Source organism: Gossypium hirsutum, chromosome A10 (assembly GCF_007990345.1).
Source record: "Gossypium hirsutum isolate 1008001.06 chromosome A10, Gossypium_hirsutum_v2.1, whole genome shotgun sequence".
Classification (NCBI taxonomy): Eukaryota; Viridiplantae; Streptophyta; class Magnoliopsida; order Malvales; family Malvaceae; genus Gossypium; species Gossypium hirsutum.
The window spans coordinates 36,169,332-36,195,368 of record NC_053433.1 but is presented as its reverse complement, the minus strand read 5'-3'; the positions used below and the strand labels follow the sequence as shown (position 1 = coordinate 36,195,368).

Below are 26,037 nucleotides of genomic sequence, written 5' to 3'. Positions count from 1 at the left end.
TATCGCGGTCGTGAATTTTTTCAAATTCGCACAACTTACTGTAAAACATAGTAATTATAATTATAATTATAAAAAGTCACTTTTAATGATTTTTAGAGTGTTTTCTAACACTTATGAACCTTTATTAATATGACATGAGAACACAACTTTTATAATCATTAATTATTCTTATATTTATTTACGAATTTTCTAAGAATGTTATATTAACTAATAACAAAGTAAAAAAAAGAAATATTAAACATTTATCATATTTAATAAGTTTGAAAGTTTTTATAAATAAAAGAATTGAGAATTCATACATGAGAGATGTCTTCAATATTTCTTGACAGCTTTGAAGATAGTGAAGATATAAATACGCTGCAAAAGGAAAAAAGGAATAGATAAATTAATGAATAGATTCTCATTAATTATTCCTATTTCCTACCACTTATTCTCATCTCATTCTACTTTCATATATAATTTAACATGCTTCGATTCTTCATTATCTTTTCATAAAATAAACTTCATTCATTTATCTAAAGATATATATTATTTTAAATGTTTTAATATCATCAAAATTAAGAACAATAAAAAAGGATTTCTTTAAAAAAAACATACCTTACAAATAATGATAGTGGCACGATTTAGTTTTCACCAATTAGTGGAATGACGAGGAAGATCAAATCCTTCACCTTCACTTTGGGAGCGTTCTTGACTTGATTCTCTTGGCCTTTGTCCAAAAATATATCCAAAAAAAGCAACATTTTCACCTTGGTTTTCATTCAATTGATATGGAGGATATATTTGAGGAGGAGGATACATGAAAGGTGGAGGTGGGTGATACATTGGTGGAGGAGGATACATTTGAGGCTGGTATGGCACACCATAATTAGGAAATGGTGGATAATAACCATATGGTTGTGGATAACCATGTGAAGGTTGTTCTGGTGGATAAAAACCTTGAGTGCTAGTAGATGAATCACTATACCCAAGGTTACTAGAACTCTATCTCTCCTAGGTTCAGGAAACATATTTCCATCAAACTCTGATCTGTCAAGAAAATGTCCACCAGTGGTACCACCCCCATATTCTCCTCCATACTGACTAGAAGACCTAATTTCACCTCTATCACCACTATATCCGTCATCCTCATCAATTGGACTTAAACCACCACCATCGGGTCCATCGCCACTCTGACTTGGAGTTGAACTAGAACTTGAATGAGACAAAATTTGTTGTTGCGATTGATCAACATCCATTTCATCATCAGAGGTATCCACAGGCAAAACACCGGCATTTTCACCATCTAACAATGGATTCTCTTTCTCATGAAGCCATTCTGATAGTGGATCAACATCTTCAAAGATATAATCAAGGCTGATAGGATTAAAACTAGCATTTATATCATCAGTGCTCATTCTTTGTTGATGCCTCATCTTAAGCCTCATATTATAATAGGTAAACACTAGTTTTTCAAGTTTTTTATACTTTAACCTATTTCTTGCCTTGGTGTGAATATAACTAAATGTGCTCCAATTTCGTTCGCAATTTGATGCTGAAGTTGTTTGACTAAGCACTTTAATTGCTAATTTTTGTAATTCGGGAACACATGTGCCATATATCATCCACCACTCAGCTGCATAATATTATTTAAATTTCAAAATAACTTTAAAATGTACAATATAATTAAATAATATAAATTAAATTAAATAATTTAATTAACTGTTTACCCGGATTCATTTGCTTCCAAGCTCTTTGTGCTTGTGGAGTACCGAATGTCTCATGTTTATCTCTAAATAATAACAACTGCATAAATAAAAGATAGAGTAAAAATAAAAATAAAAATTCTATTTCAAATTATTTAACTAAGTTATAAATAATAGTAGTTGAATCTAACCTGATTAACCATTCTGACTTGAGTATCCATAGAAGGTTCTAATCTTTCAATTACTGATCGTGTACCTTCTAATGTTTCTATTAATACATTCTCAGAATGCTCCACCCCAAATTGAAATTGAGGGTTGAGAAAATAACCTAAGTATAATTTATAAGAATATCATCAAATAATAATAATAATCTAAAGCTTAAAATAATAAAATATAAAAATAGTTCTTAATTATATGAAATATTTTATCTTACCAGCTGAATGCAAGTCGGAATGCATAAAATTCCATCTATTGTCAATAATCTTTTCATACTCTGTGAAATATCGACAATTTTGTTGAATTGCTCGTTTAGCCCTATCAACAGCCTCATAAATAAAGCCCATCGTTGGTTTTTCATCGCTATCCACAAGTCTCAATACTCTTACTAAGGACTCATAAACTTTTATGAGGTCATTGGCTTTTTTCCAAAAATCTTTTCCCAAAACAATTTTTTTGGCTTCATAAGCAGGCCCTGACTTTTGCTTTCCCCATTTTGATTCTTTAAATTCCTATATATTCATAAGAAAAATTTTAAAATAATATAATTTAAATTATTTGGAACTAATAAAATCACTAAAGGTTACTATATTTAAGTAATTATATTAACTAATTATAAAATACTGACCTTTGAATTAAACATTTCTCTCAAACCTTGCTTTTGTCTTGTTATCTCTTCAAGTTGAATGAAATGAGTTGCAAATCGAGTAAGAGCGGGTCGAAGTATTTTTTTCCCTTGTGTATACTTCTTCATCAAATCAACAGTCCAAATGTGATTGTATATAAAGCAAGTCACTTTCTTTGCCTCATCTAACACTTTTGCTACACTGGGCTTTTTCCCAATATCTTCAAGGCATAAATCTAAACAGTGAGCTGCACATGAGGTCCAATATAGATGTTGTCTTTTCAACATTAACTTTTTTCCAGCAGCTTTCATTGCTGCCTCATTATCAGTCACTATTTGGACAATGTAATTTTCTCCAATTTCTTCTACAACTGAATCTAACAAACGGTAGTAGAATTCAGCATCTCTACTACGGACACTTGAGACATCTACCGATTTCCAAAAAATGGTTCCTTTACTGCAATAAACAAGGAAATTAATGATGTGCATTTGATTCAAACTGTTGGTCCAACCATCACACATTAGAGTTGCACCCAATTCTTTCCAATGAGTCTTTAGTACATTTACCCAATCATGAACTCGTTGATACTCTGACTCCAAATACACATCTGAAACCTCATAAGGTGTTGGGAGCTTTACACCTTGTCCAACTTCTGTTGCCACTTGAATTAAGTTATACAACCATGGAGAGCTTGCTAATTGAAAAGGAAGTCTTTCATATATTATAAATTTAGATACCGCTTCACCTATCTTCCTTCGAAAACTCTTTAAAAAAGAGTCATTGACCTTTGGTTGCTTTGAACTTTTGCTTCTAACCAATTCAGGTATAGCTCCCCTTAAGGTAAACTCAGACTCACCTGGAATAGATTTACCTGTTCTTTCTCGATTATGTTCTCTAGCTGATCCATGAGAAGATCGCCCTTCTTCATAAATGTTATCCCAACCACCAGTACTTCGTCTGAATTCTTCCCTTCTATGCCACTCGTGTTGTGATTGGATACTTTCTCGAGTTGCTTGCCTTATAGCAGAAACCTCATCAATGAATCCCTCATGCTCATCCTCCTCTTCTATTAATTGAGATAAGAATTCATCTTTTCTCCTCTTTTTGTCTATTTTCTTTGTGTTGCTTTCTTTTAGTACATTCATCATACTTTCTCTAATGACACCTGTTAATAAAATAAAAATAATTCACACTTTATATTATTATCAATTATATATAATCTTTATTGATAAATTTATAATAACATTTAATAATAATAATAAAGTATCACATACCAGTAACATTAGGGCATGGTGCAACATTGCCGGTTTTATGAGCAATGTGCTCTTTAAATCGTGTTATTCCTCCTTTCACAACTTTACCACAAAGTTTACATACGATACTTCCTCTCGCATTTGGCACTAGAGTTCCAAAGTGCCAACCTATATCATTACTTGGTGCACCCTCCAATCCTTTAGTCGGGAACTCTTCACGTGGTGGCATGCTTTATTTTTATTTATATATAAGAAACATAAAATTATATTTAGAAATATAAGCAACTCATTACTTATATTATGAACAATATAATACAAAAAAAAAGTAAACATCATTAACATGGAAAATTTAAATTTATTGCATAATTCATACATAATAATAAATAATAAATTATGAAAGTTATGAAATTTTAAAATAATAATAAATAATAACTAATTATCATTATAAATTATAATTACAATATTAATTAAAAAATAACATATAAAGTAAAATTATAAACCTGATAAGATTGAAGCTTTCATATTAAAAAATATAATAATATGATTGTTATCAATGCAATTTTCATTTTCTATAAAATCTCTCCAAACTCTAATAAATCAACCCAAATATACTTTGCTTCAACAAGTTAAAAGAGGATGGGAGTGAGAGGTGGAATTCACTCTTTTCCACTTTAAATACTTACTAGTTTATAGAAATAGCATGTGAAAACATTTACGTAATATATTTATAAAAAAATTGCTATGAAAATTAAGGGCATGAAATGATAAAGTTAAGATGATTTTAATGTTGGATTTCAAATGTCATTATTTACATTTATATGCATGTATTTTTTTTCTAAATTTATCAAATATAAAAATATATAAATACCTCAAAATAATATTTGTTGTTTTATAAAATGAATGGATAATAATTTTCTAATTGAGTTTGGTCTCGGTTATTAGGTTACATCAACTCAATCAACTCCTTAATTTATAGTATAGATGATTTTTTATGGTTGCATTAGCATAGTATATAATTACACAAGAAAATTATTAAAACTCCATATGTGTACGTAAAAATTTAATTTCATAAATTATTAATATGTTAAAATTTATATCAATAAAAATTAAACAAATAGAATATAAATATTTATATTATACTTAATTGTCGATAAGTTAATGTCAAGAGTCAACTAAACACTAACTTGATTGGAAATTAATTAAAAAAATATAACCTTTTTACAAAGTAGCAAATATTAAAATATAAAAGTATTTTTACATTTTATACAAAATACAAAAAAAATCAATTTAAATCCAAAATACATATAGAAAAATACAAACAATAATCATATTTAAAAACTTTCAAATCCTCAATTTTATCATTCAAATTAAATCTCATTTTTTATATTAATTTTAATAAATATAGTAAGGATATCATTCTCATTAAATAATATATACTGGTTTTATTTTAAAAATGATTATATACATATATATGTTTAATAGTTATAATGAATTCTAATTTCAAGTCTTACAGCCTATTAATTTTACAGCCTATTAATTTTAGTCAAAGTGCCAAATTTACACCCATTAAACAGTGACCTGTCATGAAAATATTGGAAGCCTAAACGGTGCCTTGGTTTTGGCTAGGAGTAAAGACATTAAAAATGAAAAAAATAAAGAAAAAGGGAAATCAAACGTCAGAAATATTAGAAACAGAAAGAAAAACTGAAGAAGAGTCAAGAGGGAAATCAAACGCCAGTTTCCACTTTCCAGCTTCCAAGATCTCTCTTCTCTTGCTCGTTTTCATCTTCGTTGCTGGATTGATTTCATTTTTCTGGATCTTACAACGGTTAGTAAGGGATTGATTCACTTTGTGATCTAAAGTCTAAACTCTATCATCCTCTCAAAAAAACTCTGAATCTACTGCAAAAACAAGCAAGAATTAACAAGACGAAGTTTTAGGTACTTACTTGAAGATTATCAGTCTCTGAATCTGAATGTGAAGTGATCAGTTTACTTTGTTTGCCGTTTGGGTTTCAGTTTAGCGACCGAAATATGAGAAAGGAGTTTTGAATTTTGATTGCTTATTTGCTTGCTGTTTATTTGGTTTCAGTTTTTGTTTGCTTTCTTTTTACTTTTTTTGATTGAAAACACTGATTTTGCAGGGGAATATATTCCCTTTTGTTTTATTAAGTTTCACTGTTTCTGCTGATTTTTATTTAGAGGAGGGAGATGGATTTTTTTTAATTCACTATAACGGGATATAACGGGAATAGCGTCCCGTTATTGCCGCGACCGGCCGTTATCCGTTAAGTTGCGGCCGCGACCCACCGTTATCGGTGTGACTCCGCTTCACACCGTTATTTTTAGCCGTTGCGATTTCGGACGGCGCCGCTTCTGCTATATAACAGCCGCTATAGCGGTTTCGGTCCGCTATTTAAATCCCTGGTCATGACATATAAGCATAACAAATAAACGGTGATATAATGATTCTACTTGAATTGTATATTGAGGTGATTAGTTTATACCTATGACGGGTAGCCGAATGCGTATAGAGATCATGTTATAAAGCAAATCAAAATCATGCTCTTTGTATGTTCCGGGCTAAGTCCCGAAGGCATTTGTACAAGTTACTATATCCGGGCTAAGTTCCGAAGGCATTTGTGCGAGTAGTTGCTATACCCGGGCTAAGTCCCGAAGGTATTTGTGCTAGTGACTATATCCGGGCTAAGTCCCAAAGGCATTCATGCTAGTGACTATATCCGGGCTAAGACCCGAAGGCATTTGTGTGAGTTGCTATATCCAGCTAAATCCCGAAGATACTTGGGTTTGGAAGCGAGCGATCTTGCTGTAATAATTTCAATTAATACGCTCATAAAATACAAATGATAAGGTATGTTTCGTATATGCATCGGAAAGGTTGATTCCTTTCAAATAGTACTCGCTCAATTGATTAACGAGCTTCCGGCCTCTAGTTAGGTTTGATACCCTGTGTATGAATATATTGGTTGAAGCGTGAAGAAATTATGATTTTGAGAATGTGCATATATGAAATTATTCATTTAGTCATATGAACGCTATACTTTAGTCGTAAATAATTTCGTTACTCAAAATTTACTGAGCATTAAATGCTTATTCCGTTTCTTTAATTCTTTGTTTTATAGATTTTTGTTCGTCAGCTATCGGACTCGGGATTGTCGAAGTCGAAGTCGACCACACTATCTAAGCCCTTTTGGTACTCTTTTAGTTAAACGTTGATAATGGCATGTATAGGACTAACCTTTGTTGTTAATCAAGTACCTTTGGTAATGTGTATATATTCGGATAGCCATGCGAAAATGGCTTAAATATTTTGAGCATAGTATTAAAATCATTTGGTATATATATGGTTATTGAGAGGTGTGGAAATGCTTGGCAATGATTAGCCATTGGAATGGTTAATCACGATCATATTTGGTGCTATGTATGTCAAATGGCTAGTTGAATCATGGAAACTATGAAATAGGTGAAATTTACCTTAAAATAGATGCTGACAGCAGCAGTGATGTGAGTTTGAAAATTTACTAAAAATAGTAGGAATGTAATTAAATAATGAATAAATTATTTAATCGAACCTTGATGAGTCTATTTTCATATGGAAGAAGCAAAACGACCATATGAGCCGTATTTTATGAGATGTTTAAGTTTTCGTGAAACAGGGCCAGAACGGTTACTGGATCCCCTGTTCTGACTTTGGAAATTTACCATAAATTAACCAGAAATAATTAGAAGTCATGCTTTACATGTAAAGATTCCTTTTTGAGTCTAGCTTCATTAGAAACAAACGGAATATGTATTGAAGCCCGGTACAGGGAGATATCTAAGTCGTAATGCATGAAGGTCAGAGTAGTCGAACCCTGAAATAGGGGAGACTTTAACTAATAAACTGTACTAATTGGCCTGACCAAAAATTCTAGAAAAAAGTCTGTAGATGGATATATGAGTCTAGTTTCGGGGAAAATTTACGTAATCAGTTTTCGAGTTTTGGAACTCGAGATATGATTTTTAAGGTGACAGTGACGCAGTTAGCCAGCTTGTCTGGAAATTTTAAAATGAACTGTGTAAATAAATGAATTAAGTTCGTTAACACCTCGTGTTCGACTCCGGCAACGGTCTCGGGTGCGGGGCATTACATGAAATATTATACTTGTGATAATTGTTTGATAATATGTCAAATTATGTGATATACTTGGAAAATGTGAAATACTACCGAGTATCGGTATCGGCATTCCGTAGAAGATGGTTGAGACACATGATTGGGAAAAAGGTCCCGTTGAACCTTAGGAATGGATTAGGATACAAGTGACATGTCACTGGGATATTTGGGCATCTGAACGCGTTGAGTTGAGTCCGAGTTCACTTATGAATGCGAATGTCCGAACTCGTTGAGTTAAGTCCGAGTTCGTGAGATGTAACTAGGCATCCGAGCTCGTTGAGTTGAGTCCGAGTTCACTTATGGGCGGGTTACATGGTAGCTTGGCTACATATGTGGCACTTATGTGCAAACTTTTCATGTATCCGAATTATATTCCGATGTGTTCAACGGGTAAAGTTCTACTGAAATGGAGGAATACTCAAGATGAAAGGGGCGTATTGGTAAGTGTTGTGAAATGGGTACTTTGAACAGGTATGTACTTAACCCTCGGGTTGAAAAATCGATATAACAACAATATGGTAAGATGATAAATGAAAATGTGATATGAATGTCTTGGTGATGATTATGCAAATGATGTTTTATGTTTGCTTATATGGTTATGTTACTTGCTATTTGCATGTGAACTTATTAAGCATTTATGCTTACTCCCTCCTTTTCATTCCTTGTAGTGTTGACAAGCCAGCTCGGAAATCAGAACCGGTTGGAGGCACGCTCACACTATCCGTATACCATCTTGGCATAATGGCTTGTATATTTTGAGTATGGCATGTATAGCATTATAATCATTTTGTATATATGGTCTTATGATATGGTTATTGAGTGGTATGGAAATGCTTGGTAATGATTAGCCATTGGAATGGCTAATCATGATCATATTTGGTGTTATGTATGCTAAATTGCTAGCTAATCCATGGAAACCATGAAATAGGTAAATTTTACCATAAAATAGATTCAGACAGCAACAGTGATGTGAGTTTGAAAAATCATTAAAAATAGTAGAGATACAATTAGATGATGAATAAAATATGGAATTGAATAATTATGAGTCTATTTTTATATGGATGGAACAAAACAGGTATATGAGTTATATTTTATGAGATGTTTAAATTTTTGTGAAACAGGGCCAGCGATTTCTGGATCCCCTGTTATGACTTTGGAAATTCACCATAAATTGTTAAAAGATAATTAGAAGTCATGATTTATATGTACAGATTCCTTATTGAGTTTAGTTTTATTAGAAACAAACGGCATAGTCATTGAAACTCTGTACAGGGAGATATCTGATTCGTAATACACAGAGGTCAGAGCAGTCGAACCCTAAAATAGGGGAGACTTTAACTAATAAACTGTACTAATTTGCTTGACCAAAAATTCTAGAAAAAAATTTTAAATAGATATATGAGTCTAGTTTCAGGGAAAATTTACGGAATTGGATTTAGAGTTTTGGAACTCGAGATATGAATTTTTAAGCGACTGTGACGCAGATTGCTAGCTTGACTGAAAATTTTAAAAATAAATTGTTTAAACTGTTTAAGTAATGAATTAAGTCTGTTAACACCTCGTGTTCGACTCCGGCGACGGTCTCGGGTACGGGGCGTTACATTGTGTGACACATGGCCAGCACCATGGGCGTGTTGTCCAGCCGTGTGTCCCTTGCACGTAAAAATTTCAAGTTAGTATGCATGATAGTAAACACACGGGCAGAGACACGACCGTGTGTCTTAGCCGTGTGTCTCAACCGTGTGAAGGGCACGGTCTAGCACACGGGCGTGTGCCTTGGCCGTGTGACCCTTATGAAATGCTGACGTCAGAAACAAATGTCCATGTTTTTACACACAGGCTAGGACACAGGCGTGTCATGGCCGTGTGAAAGACATGGGCCAAGGACATGGGCGTGTGCCAAGCCGTGTGAAAACCCCTGTAGGTGTGCATTTAGAATTAATGCCACATGGGTGGAGGACACGAGCGTGCCCCTATTTTGCTTAGGCCGTGTGAGACACACGGGCCATTAGCACAACCATGTTAGAATGGTCACACGGGCGTGTTTCCCCTCCCACACGGGCGTGTGCCCTTGTGTCAAGTGACATTTTTCTATAGTTGTAAAGAGGACCCGGATTGGTCCCGAATGATTTCCGATGTGTGTTTTGGGCCTCGTAAGACCATGTTAGGAATATATTGATAAGTTTAAGAAAATTTTAAATTTTCCAAGTCATGAAGACTCGGAATTGGTTGTAAATATGAGTTAAAGTTAGGTAATGCCTCATATTCCTCCCCTACATAGGATACGGGTATGGGGTGTTACATAAGGACTTCAATGTCTCGAGACATTGTTATGTTACTGTAGAACTTTAGCTTCAAAGTTACCCTTTCTTGAGACAAATAGTTGTTGGTCTCGAGACAATAGAGCATTTGTCTCAAGACATGCCCCTATTAGTGTAGCTTTTTTAACTTCGAAGTTCCTGTGTCTTGAGACATATTTCGAATGTCTTGACCTGGAACAAGGGACCTGAAATTTTTGCTTTCAAATTTATCTATAATTAATCCAAACATTATCAAAACTCATAATTATATATTATTTTGAATTTTTTAAATTTATAATTATATATTTTAAAATTTTATAAAAATTATTTTAAAAATATTTTAAAAAAATTATATATATCATATATGATTTTTTTTTACATTTTCAACCAATATAATATATAATATTATAAAAATAAAAAAGGAACGTGACGTGTTTTAATAGTGCCATGTGGCCAATCAACACTGATAAATGATTAATCAACATCGGTTAACACTTGGTCAATGTCAGTCAACAATCAATCAAAGGTTGGTCAAAGTCAAAAATATTTTTTAATATTTAAATATTTAATATTATAATTTTCTATTTTTAATTGAATTTTAATATTTTTATTTTAAATAAACTTAATTACTACCTTATATTTTTTCATCTGCCAAAGTTGCCTAAATAAATTAATGGACATTACAAAATAGAAAAAAATATAAGAAATTTATATTTTAAGTATTTAACTGGAACAAAAAAAATTAAATACCAAAATAAAAAAATGTGTATATTTTAAAGGCTAAATCATGAATTAAACCTTTTTAAAATACTAGTATTACATTAAATATTCTATAAAACCACATGTACCAAATGTGCAGTTATCTCTAAATTAAGATTGCAGAGTAAGTTTCCTCTCCGATAAAAGAATGAAAGAAAAAAAAAGACGAAACAGATTTTGAAAAGCAGCAGCGAAGGGAAAGCGGGAAGACTCCATAAGCTGTTTTTGAACGAGATAGAAATAAATTAGTGTTTAAGCACTTAAACAATGGAAAGCAGCTCTACGGCAACGGCAAGACATACTTGCCTTAAGCTTGAAATTCCAAGCACCGATCCTCTCTTCGTGAAAGGCACGTGGTTCGATACTCACTTCCATCTCTCCGTCACCGATGGCCTCCGCGCTTGGCTCTGCAACGGTACTCCTCCGCTTCTCTATCAAAATTTCCGACCAATTTAATACTTAAATGTTCTATTTTTACTTAAAACATTTTGAATTTGTCGCAGCGACGGAGGAGGAGGTGCAGGAAAGAGCGGCTCAGTGGGATCAGCCCGTCGCTGAATACATTGAATTAGCCGAACGGTATTTAGAGTTTCAACAGCCCGGTTCAGCCTACCAGTTCGTTGATGCTGGCGATGATCACAAAAGAGTTAGCTTTTTCCTTTTCTGTGAATTTGCTTAATTCGAAGAATTTGATTTGAATTTGTTTTTCCTTTGAGAAAAACAAAGAAGAGTAAATTTGAGTATCTTAAAAATTAAGACTTGAATTATTTTTTGATTTTTTGTTTTTGGGCAGCTTTCATGGACTTTCGAAAGAGAAGGAACTAAACTTGAATGGCGATGGAAATTCCAGCCGTCGAATGATAGCCGAAAGATTACAGCGGGAATTTTGGATTTTCTTATGGATGCAAACATTAACCTAAGCGTAATATTTTCTATATATATATATATATATATTTCTAATTTTTGGCCATTGTCTTATTTTCTTGTTGCTTCCATTGGAAGCTCAATGATAAGCTCTTCAGCTTTTTGTTGTTGTTAATTGCAGTGGTTATATATGAAATATGTATGTATATGTTTATTCTTATGTCATAATGATACAGATGCTGATAAGAAGAATTTTACAGGAAGAAGTGGTTAGAAAAACTCAATCTTTTGAGAAGCTCAAACTGGAAGCTGAGAAATGTTTAGAACAAAGTGAGAGATTTACCAATGAGAAGATGGAATTTGAATCAGAAATCTATGCAAAGGTGTGTTACCTAAAATATTTGACTTGTTCATGATTATTATTATTATTTTATGCCATCTACATAATCAAATGCAAACATATTTGAATTTTTATTTGTTTTAATAGAAGAAATTGACTTTGAGGGTTACCATTTCTCTAAGCCCTCTGTATAGATCTCCATGTTTGAGCCATATTGCCATTTCTGAGGCAAGCTAATGAAATAAGGGAATTTTCAATTTGAATAGGAAGATGAGAGTATTTCTTTGTTATGAATCTTTTTAAATTTTTATTTGATTATATTTTTGAGCAACTTATGGTTTCATTTTATTATCTTTTGCAATTTTTAAAAAATTTTCTTGCTTCATCTTCTTGTTTATATTGGGTGTTCTAGATTTTTTCTTCTGGAATGATATTTTCTTTGATGGAGCGGTTTAGTTGGTAATGTAGATTTGATTGTTCCGGATTGCTATATAATATAAATATATATATTCTTGAATAGGAATCTCCAGTTCTTATTTCAGCTCATTTTTTAATTATCTCTTTCATGATTTCTAGACCAGATTGGAACTGAATTCGTATATGATTCTTTTTTTTTTCCCTCTGCGTATTAGTTCTGATCTGACTTAGCTAAGGGAAGCCATACTTGCTAGAAGATATCTAAAACATTATCACTTATCAATCTTGGCCAATTTTGAGATCAGGGAGAATGACATTGTTATAAGGAAAAATGGTGTATTCTGTTTGTTATAAGTTAAAACTGTATTTTGTTAGTAAAATGTTAAAAGAAAATTAACAAATACTCCAAAATAGGTGTTAAAATCGTTTTGAATGATAAGTTTATGGTTTGAATGCCAACTCTGCTCCAACAGTTTAGAGAGCTGAGCAGCATGGCTGGACTTCACCTCACATGTAGTTTGAATACATACAACATTCGCATGTTATGACTGAATTGGTCTTTGTCCCATCTTCAGTTCCTTGGGGTCTTGAATTCAAAGAAGGCAAAACTCAGGGAGCTTCGAGACCAGCTCTCAAAACAGGAAATTGCAGGAAAAGCTTCGGTGGATGAGGAAGAATCTACTGATAAAACAGAGAGCTACCATAGTGGAAGTAATGCTGAGGAAAGTGAAGAAGAAGCTGACAAGAAAATCACAAGCAGTTCAAAGGATATTCCAGCAGGCAGAGGTCGTGGTCGAAAGAGAGCTACACGTAAGTAATGATCTGGTTGAGCATAGATTGGTATGTTAACCCAATGCTATTCTCCCTCCCCTTTTGTGTGCTCTTCTTTTCCCTAATCTGTAGATTCTTCAACATCTCTACCAATATATTACAGTAGTTGATATTTCTCGATTGGCATTTTTTTGTCATTTCTAAAAAGTGGCATTTATTAAGTTTAACATTCGAATATGGACACTATACAATTTTTCGATTCCAGATTGGCGATCTCATTCGTATGCAAAAGAAGGAGAAAAAAAAAACTTGGTCCAATAAGTTATGATCATCGAATTCCTAGTTCCCGATTTGCTTTTGCTGTTAAACTTGATGTAGTGTTGATAATTTTTATAGTTTATTGAATTGGTATTTTGTGGTTTTCGGATTTGGATTAAATTGGTTCTCTGTCATTATTTCTATCACATTATTTTTTAAATATCTCAATACATGAGATAATAATAATTTTTTTTAAAAAAAAAAAACCTCAACCGATGCCTTTATTACTGGGATAAAACTAAAATCAGACGCAAGCATTAATATTTTATAGCTAACCTACTCTGCCAAGCACCGTAACCGGTGCATTGAGAAAATGAAAATAGAAATAGTTAAGAACCTAATAAATGCCAACACCCCAATCGGTGCATTGGGAAGATAAAGCAGAAAAAGACTTAAAAACAAAACAAATGAAAGCATGGTAAAGACCTTAAACCGACACAGAGACAAACCACTATTTTGAAATCTCATTTTCATTTCTCTATACCCAGACTTCTAAGTGCATCAGTCGCATAAGAGACTCTTCTTCTATGAATTAGCATCTTCTGACTTTTCCGATTCCAGTCTCCCTATTTTTGAGTTCATCGGATCTATCCGCCATTGTTGCATCCGGACTCATCGCTAACATTTTGTCCACCATTTGTGCTGATTCTTTCACGATTCACCAAGTCTTGCACTGCGCACTGTACCTTCTCCATCCAGTATTGAGGACCATCGAACTTCTTTCCTTCCATCACCATTTCATGCGCCACCGTATTTGCTTCTCTTGGTACATATTGAAACTGTATGCTGCTAAATCTGTACGATTTCTTCTTGATTGCATGAATAATGCTTCTAATACTTGATCTGTCTTCTGTTGCAAGGGTTAGTTTTCTGATGACCGTCAACGCATCTCCTTCAACACATATTTCGCGAAAACCCATTTCTTCCGCCATGGTGACAGCCTGTAAACATGCCTTTGCTTCAGCCTAAACAGGCCTTTGCTTTAACCGATAATTTTTAATCACGAGAATTTTTTTATTTTTATTTTTGCTTATATTGAACTGTCTTTTTTTCTAGGATTAACATGTAGTTTGTTCTCTAAATTTGTTTAAAAGCACTTGGTAGTTGAATGTTTTTTCGGATCTAGTTGGTACTTGAGGTTCCGTTTTTACATGTAAAATATTTTATAGAAAATATTTTTTTGCATTTTTCTATATTTATTTCATAGAAAATAATTTGGTGAACAGTTACCATTTAAAAAAAATATTTTTCGAAAAAAATTTATCTATTGATAATTTTATTTTTCTATAAAAATTAACTTAAATTAAGTTTAATATTATTATATAAATAATAAATTTTATTATATTTTTTAAAAATATTTAAAATATCATATTTTTTAATATTATTCAAGGTACATATTTAATTATTAATATTTAGTCATATAATAAATTATTAATATAATAAATATAAATTATTATTTTAATAAATTATTTAATATTTTAATTTTATTTTAATAATAAATTTTAAATAAAATATTATTGAAAATATTTAATATTAATATTTTAATAATAAATATTTATTACAATTATAAATATATTAATAATAAATGTTTTGTAGTATAAAACTTTAAATATATTATAAGTTTATGTATATTTTATAAATTTATAATTTAGTCTTTGTATTTTTATTTTTAAGAATTTAATTTTTTTATTTTTAAAATTTAAAAATTAAGTCTAGCTTTTGATATTGTTAATTTTTTTTTGTCAATTTTGTTGATGTCATATTTTTAAATAAAAATATTTTATTAGTAGTCATGTAATTAAAAAATGACATAATAAATCTAAATTTAATATAATATCTTTAATATATTTAAAAATAATTTAAAATATAAATTAATAAAATTTAATTTAATTAAACAACGAAAAAATTAGAAAATCTTAAATGTTTGTTTAATTGAAAATAATTTTTAGGAAATATTTTTAAAAAATTTAGCAAATAACAGAAAATATTTATCCACATACTAGAAAATATTATTTTTTTTAAAAAAGTAAATTATTTTCTTGAAATTATTTTTTGAAAGTTATTTTCAGTAAAATAAATGGAGCTTAAATCTCATCAATTAAATTGATATCTATGCATTAACACCATTTGTTGGTTTAGATATGGTATTGATAATCAATATGGTGATGACATGCATGTGGTAGTGCTTCATTTCAAGTGACAAACATAATTTAATTTTTTTAAAGATCTTTAAAATATATAAATAATCAAAAAAAATATTTTTCACATCAAGAATGATTTAGGTAAATGATTGTCTAAATATATTTAAATCTAAAAATCTATTTGTCTAGATTTATTCTAAATTTTTTTTATAAGTTTGTGTATTTTTATATTTTATAAAATATCAATTTTAGGTTATTATTATTTTAAATTATATATAATTAAAAATATATAAAAAGCGTAACATAAAAATTTATAATTTTCTAGGTCTTAATATCACTTGCGTTGCTCGTGAGTATACTGGTCTATATTTTTATTATTTAATAATTTATAACTATATTTAATAATGGAATTATACTTAATAAAAATCATCATAGGGCTCTAAAAAAATCATGGAAATCAAAATAGTAAAATAAAATAGTTTTGTAGATCAAAAGGTTGTTTCATTATATACCAAGTGATCACTATAATTATAAAAAAATATTTAATGCTTACAAATTTTATATGAATATAGAAATCAAATATAAAAAAAATATTTTTAGTATGATACAACAAACTGCAAATAATAGAAGTGAATAAGATCAGAATATATATACAAAATATAATAAATAGTTCAAAGTTAATGTAAAAAATTAATTATTGTACATAATAAATGTAACAAATTTATCTGACTTTATATATTCAAATTTTATTGAATAATTTTTTTATAATATTTAAAATATAATAATAAAATAACTTTTAATATTAATTTAGTAATATAATGATATTTTATAGTTTTAATCTTTAATTTTAAGTTTTATATAACTATAACATTATTTTATGTAAAATTTAATTTAATTTAATTTAGAGCATTTCAATTTAAACTATAGTGAAATTTTATTATTTTGGTAGGAAAAAGAAAAATAAAAAAATACGTTCTCACTGATCTTGGCTAACTTCGCAATATCATTCTGGATCAGCTAGGTTAAGAGCATGCAGGCTTGCTAGAGCATCTGCGATAGTAATTAAATATATGTGACATGTAACATTTAAATTTAATTTAAAAAAAGAATGGAAGAGTAACATAAATTTTGATAATATATATATTTTTATAATTATAAATCATAATTGTAAAGTTTTAAAAATATATATGCGAATCGACTTGAACTTATATTACATAATAATATATATACATTTAAATTAAAGTTAGAATTTTATCTAAATACATCAAATTTGTATATTCTTGTTCATGCATATGTCAGACCACAAAAATAAGTGCAAGTAGTTGTGTAGATCCTGGAATTAGATATCGGAAAAAATACAAAAATTGCCTCAATTAGGATTATTTATTATATGCAGCATTTGGCGCTTCAATAACTGCTAATGGGAGAAGTATCAGTAAATATCAAATAATTATATCAAACAACAAATAACATTAACAAAAAGTAAACATGTCAAATCATTATGAAATTTAATTACTTTTGCACGATGGAAGCAAAACATATCAAATATTACTACCGTCATTTTTACTTGACGAAAATATCAGGTTGTATTTATTTATAATATATAATATTAGTTTTAATCAATATATATATTACACTAATTAAATGATAATTAATCTGAAGTAATAAATATAATTTAATATAAATATAAAGTCTAATTCAATAGCTAATTGGCTGGGAGCAACCTTGTGTAATTGAATGAATACGAAGAGTGAAACCTCTTTTCCACACATGTAAAGGGTTCAAGATACCAAATTGCCCCAAATCTTCATCCCAAATGGCGCTCGAACGCTCCGGTCCCTCAGGACGAAATAAGTGGTACTTAAGATAGTGGAGCAAAATCCCCCTACAATGGAACAAATCTTGGAACAAATCTAGGTACATAGAAATCGTCTTTCAAAATAATCTTCCTAAAATTATCAAAATAAAGATGTACATCCCCCACTACTTCAGTTGCCACACTTGTCCCATTTCGATCTACAAGATAGACTATTATCTTTAAGATATTTTGTGTCTTTGAGCCATTGTAAAGAAACACACACATAGTTAGTGGCTCTAGAAACAATGACCCAATGGTCTATCGAATTTTCCAGTAAGCAAATTCTATCATAAAGAGTTCCATGCCTTTGCCTTTAGTGGCTAGCAGCCCTTCCACTCTTTGTAATTGTCCTTGAAGTGCCCTTTGTTGTTGCAGAAAAACATTTAGACTTAGATAAGTCTTTAGGTTTTTTAGTTCTCTTCCTTCCCATTTTAGGGGGCCCAGATGACTTAGCCTTATTTCTCTTAGCATGTTTTCCCTTCCCTTTAGAGGAAGAAGCAACTGCTAAGTTTGTTTCTTCTTTTCGTGCTTGTTGACTTCCGTTCAACATCAACTCATAGGATTGTAACTCATTCATGAGTTTTGTAAACTTTAGATTTTTGTTCCCAATGTTATATGTGGCGACCTTAAAGCTTGCAAAATCCTTGGACAAGCTTTTGAACACCATCTCTATTTGTGTGTTCTAGTCTAGATTGGCCTTATTATTCGCAGCTTTGGCAAAGTAACCCATAAGAGTAACCATATGGTCTATGATTGGAGTACCGGGTTTTTGTTGAGCATTCATCAAACTAGTTATAGTTGAGTGTCGAGCCAAGACAACTTGGCCTCCGAACATGTCTTCTAGTTTGTCTAGAATTGCTTTTAGAGGGCGATTAGGGGACAATATCAAGTGTCAAACTAAGTTTTATGCTCGAACCATTTTGATGCTCCTTTTTCTTGAAACCAAATCATCTTTAAGTTTTAGAATGTTACGAGACAAAAAGTCCTATGTGACCTTGACAGCTCAATTTATGGATTATTGACATGTTATTTGTATGAGAAATGACTGCTTCATGTTCTTTTGATATAAATATTATATCTGCAAAGTGAATTTTTTCTCTCGAATACACCAGATTTGGGGTGTGACACTCCAGCTATTTATATGTTGGATTTAGTGCCTTAAGTGTAATATTTTCGTTAATATACACTTGTAAATTTTTGAATAAATTGGTTAATAAAACAATTTCATTGATTATATTAATATACTTTGTATAATTGTCTTCACATGGTTTTTGTATGCAAAACAAAACGATTGGTTGTCTAAATGTTTAACAAATACTAAGTGGTATTACGTGGTCAGATCATAGGATGGAAAGATAGCTTGTAATTAGTAGATAAACCTATACATGTCCTTAGTTTAATCGAAAATGAGCAAACCGATTAAAATTCTAATATGTCGTCTATCAAGTCCAATTAGGGAGATGCCTTATCTTGGGAATGCAAGTGGATGACTAAAAAAATAGAGATATAGATGTGGCTGACTCGACAAATAGTACATCAAACAAGACCCAAGCATAATAGATTGTAACACCCCGTACCCGAGACCATTGCCGGAGTCAGACACGAGGGGTTCGCAGACTTAACTCACTTATTTGTACAGTCCATTTTAAATTTCCAGACGAGCTGGCTAACTGCATCACTGTCACCTTAAAAATCATATCTCGAGTTCCAAAACTCGAAAACCAGTTTTGTAAATTTTTCCTGAAACTAGACTCATATATCCATCTACACATTTTTTTTCTAGAATTTTTGGTCAAGCCAATTAGTATAGTTTATTAGTTAAAGTATCCCCTGTTTCAGGGTTCGACTACGCTGACCTTCATGCATTACGAATTAGATATCTCCCTGTACAGGGCTTCAATACTGATGCCGTTTGTTTCTATAGAAACTGGACTCAAAGAGGAATCTATACATATATGGAATAACTTCTAAATGTCCCTGGTTAATTTATAATGAATTTCCAAAGTCGGAACAGGGGATCCAGAAACCGTTCTGGCCCTGTTTCACGAAAACCTAGATATCTCTTAACATACAACTCATATGATTGTTTCGTTTATGTGAAAGTAGATTCATCAAGGTTTGATTACATAATTTATTCACTATTTAATTCCATTCCTACAATTTTTAGTGATTTTTCAAATCTACATCACTGTTGCTGTCAGCATCTGCCTTTAAGGTAGACTTTACCTATTTCATAGTTTCCATGATTCAACTAGCCCTTTAGCATATATAGCCCAAAATATAATCATGATGAACCATTCTAATGGCTAATCGTTGCCAAACATTTCCATGCCTCTTAATGAACATATACATTCAAGATGATTATAACATTATGCTCAAAATATATATAAGCCATTTTCGCATGGCTATCCAAATATATACAACACCAAAGTACTTGATTAATAACAAAAAAAAGGGGTGTCCTATACATGCCATTTCAAAGTTCAACCAAAAGTGTACCAAAAGGAGCTTTGATAGTGTGGGCGACTTCGACTTCAAAAATCCCGAGTCCGATAGCTGAAGAACCAAAATCTATAAAACAGAGATTTACAGAAGCGGAGTAAGCATTTAATGCTTAGTAAGCTTTGAGCCATAAAATTTGACACAACTAAAATGTAGCATTCATATGGCTAAATGGATAATTTGACATGCACAAATTCTCAATATCATACTTACTTCACATTACCAACCCTTATATTCATACACAAAAGATCAACATAGCCAAAGGCCGATAGCTCATTTATCGATTGAGCGAATACTTATTTGTAAGGGATCAACTAATTCAAAGCACATACGAAACATACCTCATCGCTGGGATTTTACGAGCGTATTAATTGAAACTATTACAGCAAGGTCGCTCATTCCCAAGCCACGTACCTTCAGGATTTAACCTGTAACACCCCGTACCCGAGACCGTTGTCGGAGTCGAACACAAGGTGCTAACCGACTTAATTAATTTACTTACACAGTCCACTTTTAAAAGTTTCCAGGCAGTTGGCTAACTGCGTCACTGTCACCTTAAAAATCATATCTTGAGTTCCAAAGCTCAAAAATCAGTTCCGTAATTTTTTTTCCTGAAACTAAACTCACATGTCCATCTACAGATTTTTTTCTAGAATTTTTGGTTGAGCCAATTAGTACAGTTTATTAGTTAAAGTCTCCCCTATTTCAGGGTTCGACTACACTGACCTTTGCGCATTACGACTTGGATATCTCCCTGTACTGGGCTTCAATACTGATGCCGTTTGTTTCTATAGAAACTAGACTCGAAAAGGAATCTGTACATATATGGCATGACTTATAATTATCTCTGGTTAATTTATAATGAATTTCCAAAGTCGGAACAGGGAATCCAGAAACCGTTCTGGCCCTGTCTCACGAAAACTTAAATATCTCTTAACATACTGTTCATATGATCGTTTCGTTACTTTCCTATGAAAATAGAGTCATCAAGGTTCGATTACATAATTTATTCACTATTTAATTCCATTCCTACTATTTTTAGTGATTTTTCACATTCACGTCACTGCTGCTATCAGCATCTATTTTTAAGGTAAACTTTACCTATTTCATGATCCTCCATGGATCAACTAGAGTTTGTCATACATATACCAAAAGTGATCATGAATGACCATTCCCATGGCTAACCGTTACCAACATTTCCATACCTCTCGACAAACAACACACAAAACGATTTTAATGCTATGATCAAAGTATGTTTAAGCCATTTTCGCATGGCTATCCAAATTTACACAAAACCGAAGGATACATGACCAACAACAAAAAGGGTAGTCCTATACATGCCATTTTCAGAGTTCAACCAAAAGTGTACCAAAGGGCTTTGATAGTGTGGGCGACTTCGACTTCAATAATCCCGAGTCCGATAGCTGACGAACCAAAATCTATAAAACAGAGATTCAAAGAACGGAGTAAGCATTTAATGCTTAGTAAGTTTTAAGCAAAACAAAGTGTTCTCAATCACTATCATTGGTCATTCATTTCAACTGTTCGATGAAGTTAATCTAGAGCTTCATCTCGATCTATAATATCATTAAACGCAACACTTGGCTGCCACATATATACTTTCGAATAATAATGACCTAGATGGTCAAATATTTCCAAAGCACATTCTTCATCGATTTTCAACTTTCAATAATCCTTTCCACTTGTTCATAATCACATCCATACTTTTAAGTATTTCAACATGACAAGTACTAAATTACCATAGGCACATAAAGAACCAAACATATTCCTTATCACATATACGTAAGCTTACAAATCATAATCCTTACCTTGTACTGGCACATCTAGCTCAACCCAACCCATACTCAAATCATAAGGCTTTTGGGCAGAATATGCACTAATACATAAGAATATTTCATCGCATACTTTATTATACAAACATACCATTACCAATTAGATCATTCTCATATTTGGAATTATAATATTAATCACATTTACCTACCTCTTTGATACTAATAATTCACCTCGAAATCACTCCACCGATGAGTAAGTAATACGTACCTGAACATCTTAAATACATAATACTTATTTGATGGTAACTTAATGCAGATACTCAATATCAAAGTCTTACTTGAATATTAGCATTTAGCCGTTGGGTCTTTAAAGCTCGGATATAGTACGAGCACGAAGCCTACGGACATTAATCAGGATAATATTCTCGCATAAAGCCTGCGGGGTTTTAACCCGGATATAGTACTGACACAAATGCCCTTCGGGACTTATCACATTTATACACTTTCACATCCATCACATTGGCCATTCGGCCTTATCACATATATACACTTTCACATTCATCACATTGGCCATTAGGTCTTATCTCATATATACACTTTCACATTCATCACATTGGCCATTCGGCCTTATCACATATATACACTTTCACATTCATCACGTTGGTCACTCGACCCTATCACATATATACACTTTCACATTCATCACGTTGGCCACTCGGCCCTATCACATATATATATACTTGTACATCAATTTCATCATAACAAAATTGACTAGGTATACTAGTCATTTGTGGCTTATAGCTTCACTTTAATACGGATTTGGTACTTTGATTACCAATGTTTAATCGATAGCTTATAAGCAACTCAAATGGTTTTATTAAGGTTTACAACAAAATCCCAAATTCAGCACAAGCTATTTTTCCTGAGCAACAGTCATTAAATTATTCGTAAATGGAGCTACGAAACTCCAAATGAAGTGCCGTTAATTTTCCCTGAAAATAAACTCATACATATCTTATCCAGAAAATTTTCAGAATTTTTGGTTTGGCCAATCAATACCAGATTTTTCTTAAAGTTTCCCCTGTTTCACTGTTTGACTAATCTGACCACTCTTCACTACGAATCAAATTTCTCATTGTACGGAATTCAAAATGTGTTCTATTTGATTTCATTTGAAACTAGACTCATTAAGGAGTCTAAGCATATAAATTTTATCTTATAAACATTTTTGTAAAAATTATAATGATTTTCTAAAAACAGAACAAGGGATTTCGGAGTCATTCTGACACAGTCCCACACAACTTTAAATATCTCTTGATAGGAAATTTCTTTGCTTCCACGGTCTCTTTTATAAGAAACTAGACTAACTAAGCTTTGATTACATATTTTATTCAGCCTATAATTCCACGCCAAAAATTTATAGTGATTTTCTAAAATCACGTTACTGCTGCTGTCCAAAGCAAATTATTACAATTTGCTCTTAAATTTCCAAGTCCAAACACTTATGAACTTACCTTTTGTGTTTAAGACATATCATGGCCACATCATATCTTATTAACTCAATTCATTATGTCCTATTTTGATTGAATTTACTCAACGTTTGATCACTTAAAACTTACCTCGGAAGTGGTCGACGATTAGGTATCCACGGCTATTCGTTTACATTCTCTTTTTCCCCTATCCGACTTTGATCCTCTTTGCTCTTAAGCTAAAGCCGCAGAGCACTTTCGAACACCATCACTCAGCTTGGATTGAAGCATCGGATACAAAAACTTTAACCTTCATGTACAATTAATTTCGGCATTCAATCCCCTTAAATTTCAGCTTGTAAAACAATTAATAGCAGTTTTAGACATCATAGTCTTCACCCATTTAGACAACATTCTTTAACATCTAAATAGCTCATTTATATATCATTTGTTCATTAACAACTTCAACCATTATTAATATAAATTTACAATCACTTAGATAACATTAATTGTCGTCTAAACAACAATTTTTTTTGCTGCATTAAAACACTAAACAACAGTCCTTAAAACAACATAAATACACCACTATCTGAACGTCATTAACAACACAATATTCAAACAGCATCAATACCACAATCAGATAGCATAAGCAGGGCAGCAATGAACAATACCAACAAGGTAAAATTCGGACAATGATTTAACATTTTCAACAATTGTCAAACACAAGAGAATAAAAGTTCAAGGAAAGCTCACTAAGGTTCCCAACACCGATTCTACCTATTCAATTTGCTCTTTCCCTTTTCTACTACAACCTTCTCCTACCTTGTTAGCTAAATACAATCAACCCCAAAGTTACAAAAATGGATTATAACAACACAAGCATTCACTAAATTCTTTTAACACAAGTGAGAAACTCTTCATCTACTAGACATGCAACATTTGCAACTAGAAAAGAAAATCTTCTCTTCTCCCACATATTCGTCAAGCTCAAATCAACAATGCAACCAGAATTTGTCAACGAAAAGCTATGGGCAAGGGAGAGTTTAGAAGAGTTACCCTTCTACTTGAAAATTTTAACTTCTAAGCAAACAAATTTCATGGTTTTCCACTACATGCAGCTGCCCTCTCCTTTCTAGCTTCATTCCTTTCTTCCTCTTTTCATTTCGGCCAAGAAGAACCGATTTCTTCTTTTCTTTCCTTCTCAAGTCACGGCAATGGGGGGGGGAACATGGATGAGACAACTTTGTTCTCATCACCCCTCCCTTTCCATTTCTTTATTACTAACCCTTTATTATATTCTTTCTCCCATAACACACTAACACAACATGTTTCCAACATGTTTCACCCCATAACATTTTGTCCACTCTCATGCTCATGGCCGGCCACTACTAATTAGGGGGGAAATTGACATGCAAGTCCACCCTTTTTATTTTATGCACTAATAGATCCTTATGTTTTGACCTATCACATTTCAAAAGTGTCACACATAAGTCCTATTGACTAAATTCACATGCAATTTACTAAATCAAAGCTTAAAACTTTCACACATTCGTATTCACATATAATAGTCATAAAATATGACGGCTAATTATTTTTATGACTCGATTTTGTGGTCCCGAAACCACTTTTCGATTAGGGTCAAATTAGGGGTGTCACAACTCTCCCCCCTTTAGGGATTTTCGTCCCCGAAAATTTCTACCGATGCATAGTTTAGGATAACGTCCTCTTATTGAATTATATTCATATAAACATTAGCTCATCAATAGCAATTGTAATTCATTATTGATTTCACATCGATCTATAAAATCATTTTCTTATCTTAAAACAAATACATAAACATTTCTACAAGTATGCACATATATCTCATTTTCTTGATTTCATAAGTAATAATCACTTAATTTAATTCACAAATGCATTTCAAACACATATTAAGCACATATTAACATGTATAATTCACATCATCAACCCACATATTTGTAACCCACATTTTCATTCATGTATAAGCTGTAACCTGACCGAAAGTACACATATGCTCAAACATCCCAATAAATATCCTTTATAACTCCATGGTATCTCACTATTCAACTTAACCTATTTCCAACAGAAAATCAACTTCCACATACCTGAACATTGAATTCATTTAGCACATTTAATCATTGTTAACGATACCCGTTGAATCATTTGAAATCATTATGGATACTCATTAAGCACATATAGCTCTTACAATGCCATATCCTAGATATGGTCTTACATATGCTCACATATCGAGCCGATGCCATGTCCCAGACATGGTCTTACACACTATCTCAAATCAATGCCTTCGTCCCAGACGAGGTCTTACATGAATTCCACTTCACACACTTAGTGCCCACTGACCGATCTCGCACTCATTGTGCTCGATTAAAGGAATTCGCACACACACAGTGCCTCTAATCATTCACACACATAGTGCTCTTATTCATTCGTTATTACACATTGAAATGACTTAACCAAGTCTATAAACATCATGTATGTACACTGTTAAACATATCATCTCATTTAAATTTGAATT

The 26,037-nt window shown here is 31.9% G+C and overlaps 3 protein-coding genes across 12 annotated transcripts; 1 reads left to right on the top strand and 2 right to left on the bottom strand.

The window, feature by feature from the left end:
- Positions 1-228: 228 nt before the first annotated feature.
- On the bottom strand, positions 229-2,289 carry LOC121208477 (uncharacterized). The gene is made up of 5 exons (XM_041079184.1): positions 2,119-2,289; positions 1,877-2,013; positions 1,710-1,785; positions 598-1,615; positions 229-357 (listed from the first exon to the last, which is right to left on the bottom strand). The coding sequence occupies exons 1-4, from the start codon at positions 2,246-2,248 to the stop codon at positions 762-764; spliced, it is 1,197 nt and encodes a 398-aa protein (XP_040935118.1). The 5' UTR covers positions 2,249-2,289; the 3' UTR covers positions 229-357; positions 598-761.
- LOC121207988 (uncharacterized) lies at positions 2,259-4,021 on the bottom strand. The gene is made up of 4 exons (XM_041078528.1): positions 3,802-4,021; positions 2,530-3,692; positions 2,306-2,413; positions 2,259-2,264 (listed from the first exon to the last, which is right to left on the bottom strand). Exons 1-4 carry the CDS (start codon positions 4,007-4,009, stop codon positions 2,259-2,261), a joined length of 1,485 nt encoding a protein of 494 aa, XP_040934462.1. The 5' UTR covers positions 4,010-4,021.
- Positions 4,022-11,093: 7,072 nt separating this feature from the next.
- LOC107897875 (DNA repair protein XRCC4) lies at positions 11,094-14,908 on the top strand. Of its 10 annotated transcripts, none has more exons than XR_001684298.2 (6): positions 11,121-11,428; positions 11,517-11,659; positions 11,807-11,935; positions 12,138-12,260; positions 13,210-14,489; positions 14,590-14,908. XR_001684298.2 is itself a non-coding variant. In XM_016823459.2 (5 exons), exons 1-5 carry the CDS (start codon positions 11,281-11,283, stop codon positions 13,450-13,452), a joined length of 786 nt encoding a protein of 261 aa, XP_016678948.1. In that variant the 5' UTR covers positions 11,094-11,280; the 3' UTR covers positions 13,453-14,908. The 10 variants fall into 10 exon arrangements, 2 of the variants coding, with proteins under 2 accessions (XP_016678948.1, XP_040934870.1); XR_001684295.2 differs by having other exon boundaries at positions 14,584-14,908; XR_001684299.2 differs by having other exon boundaries at positions 13,210-14,504.
- The last annotated feature ends 11,129 nt before the right edge of the window (positions 14,909-26,037 follow it).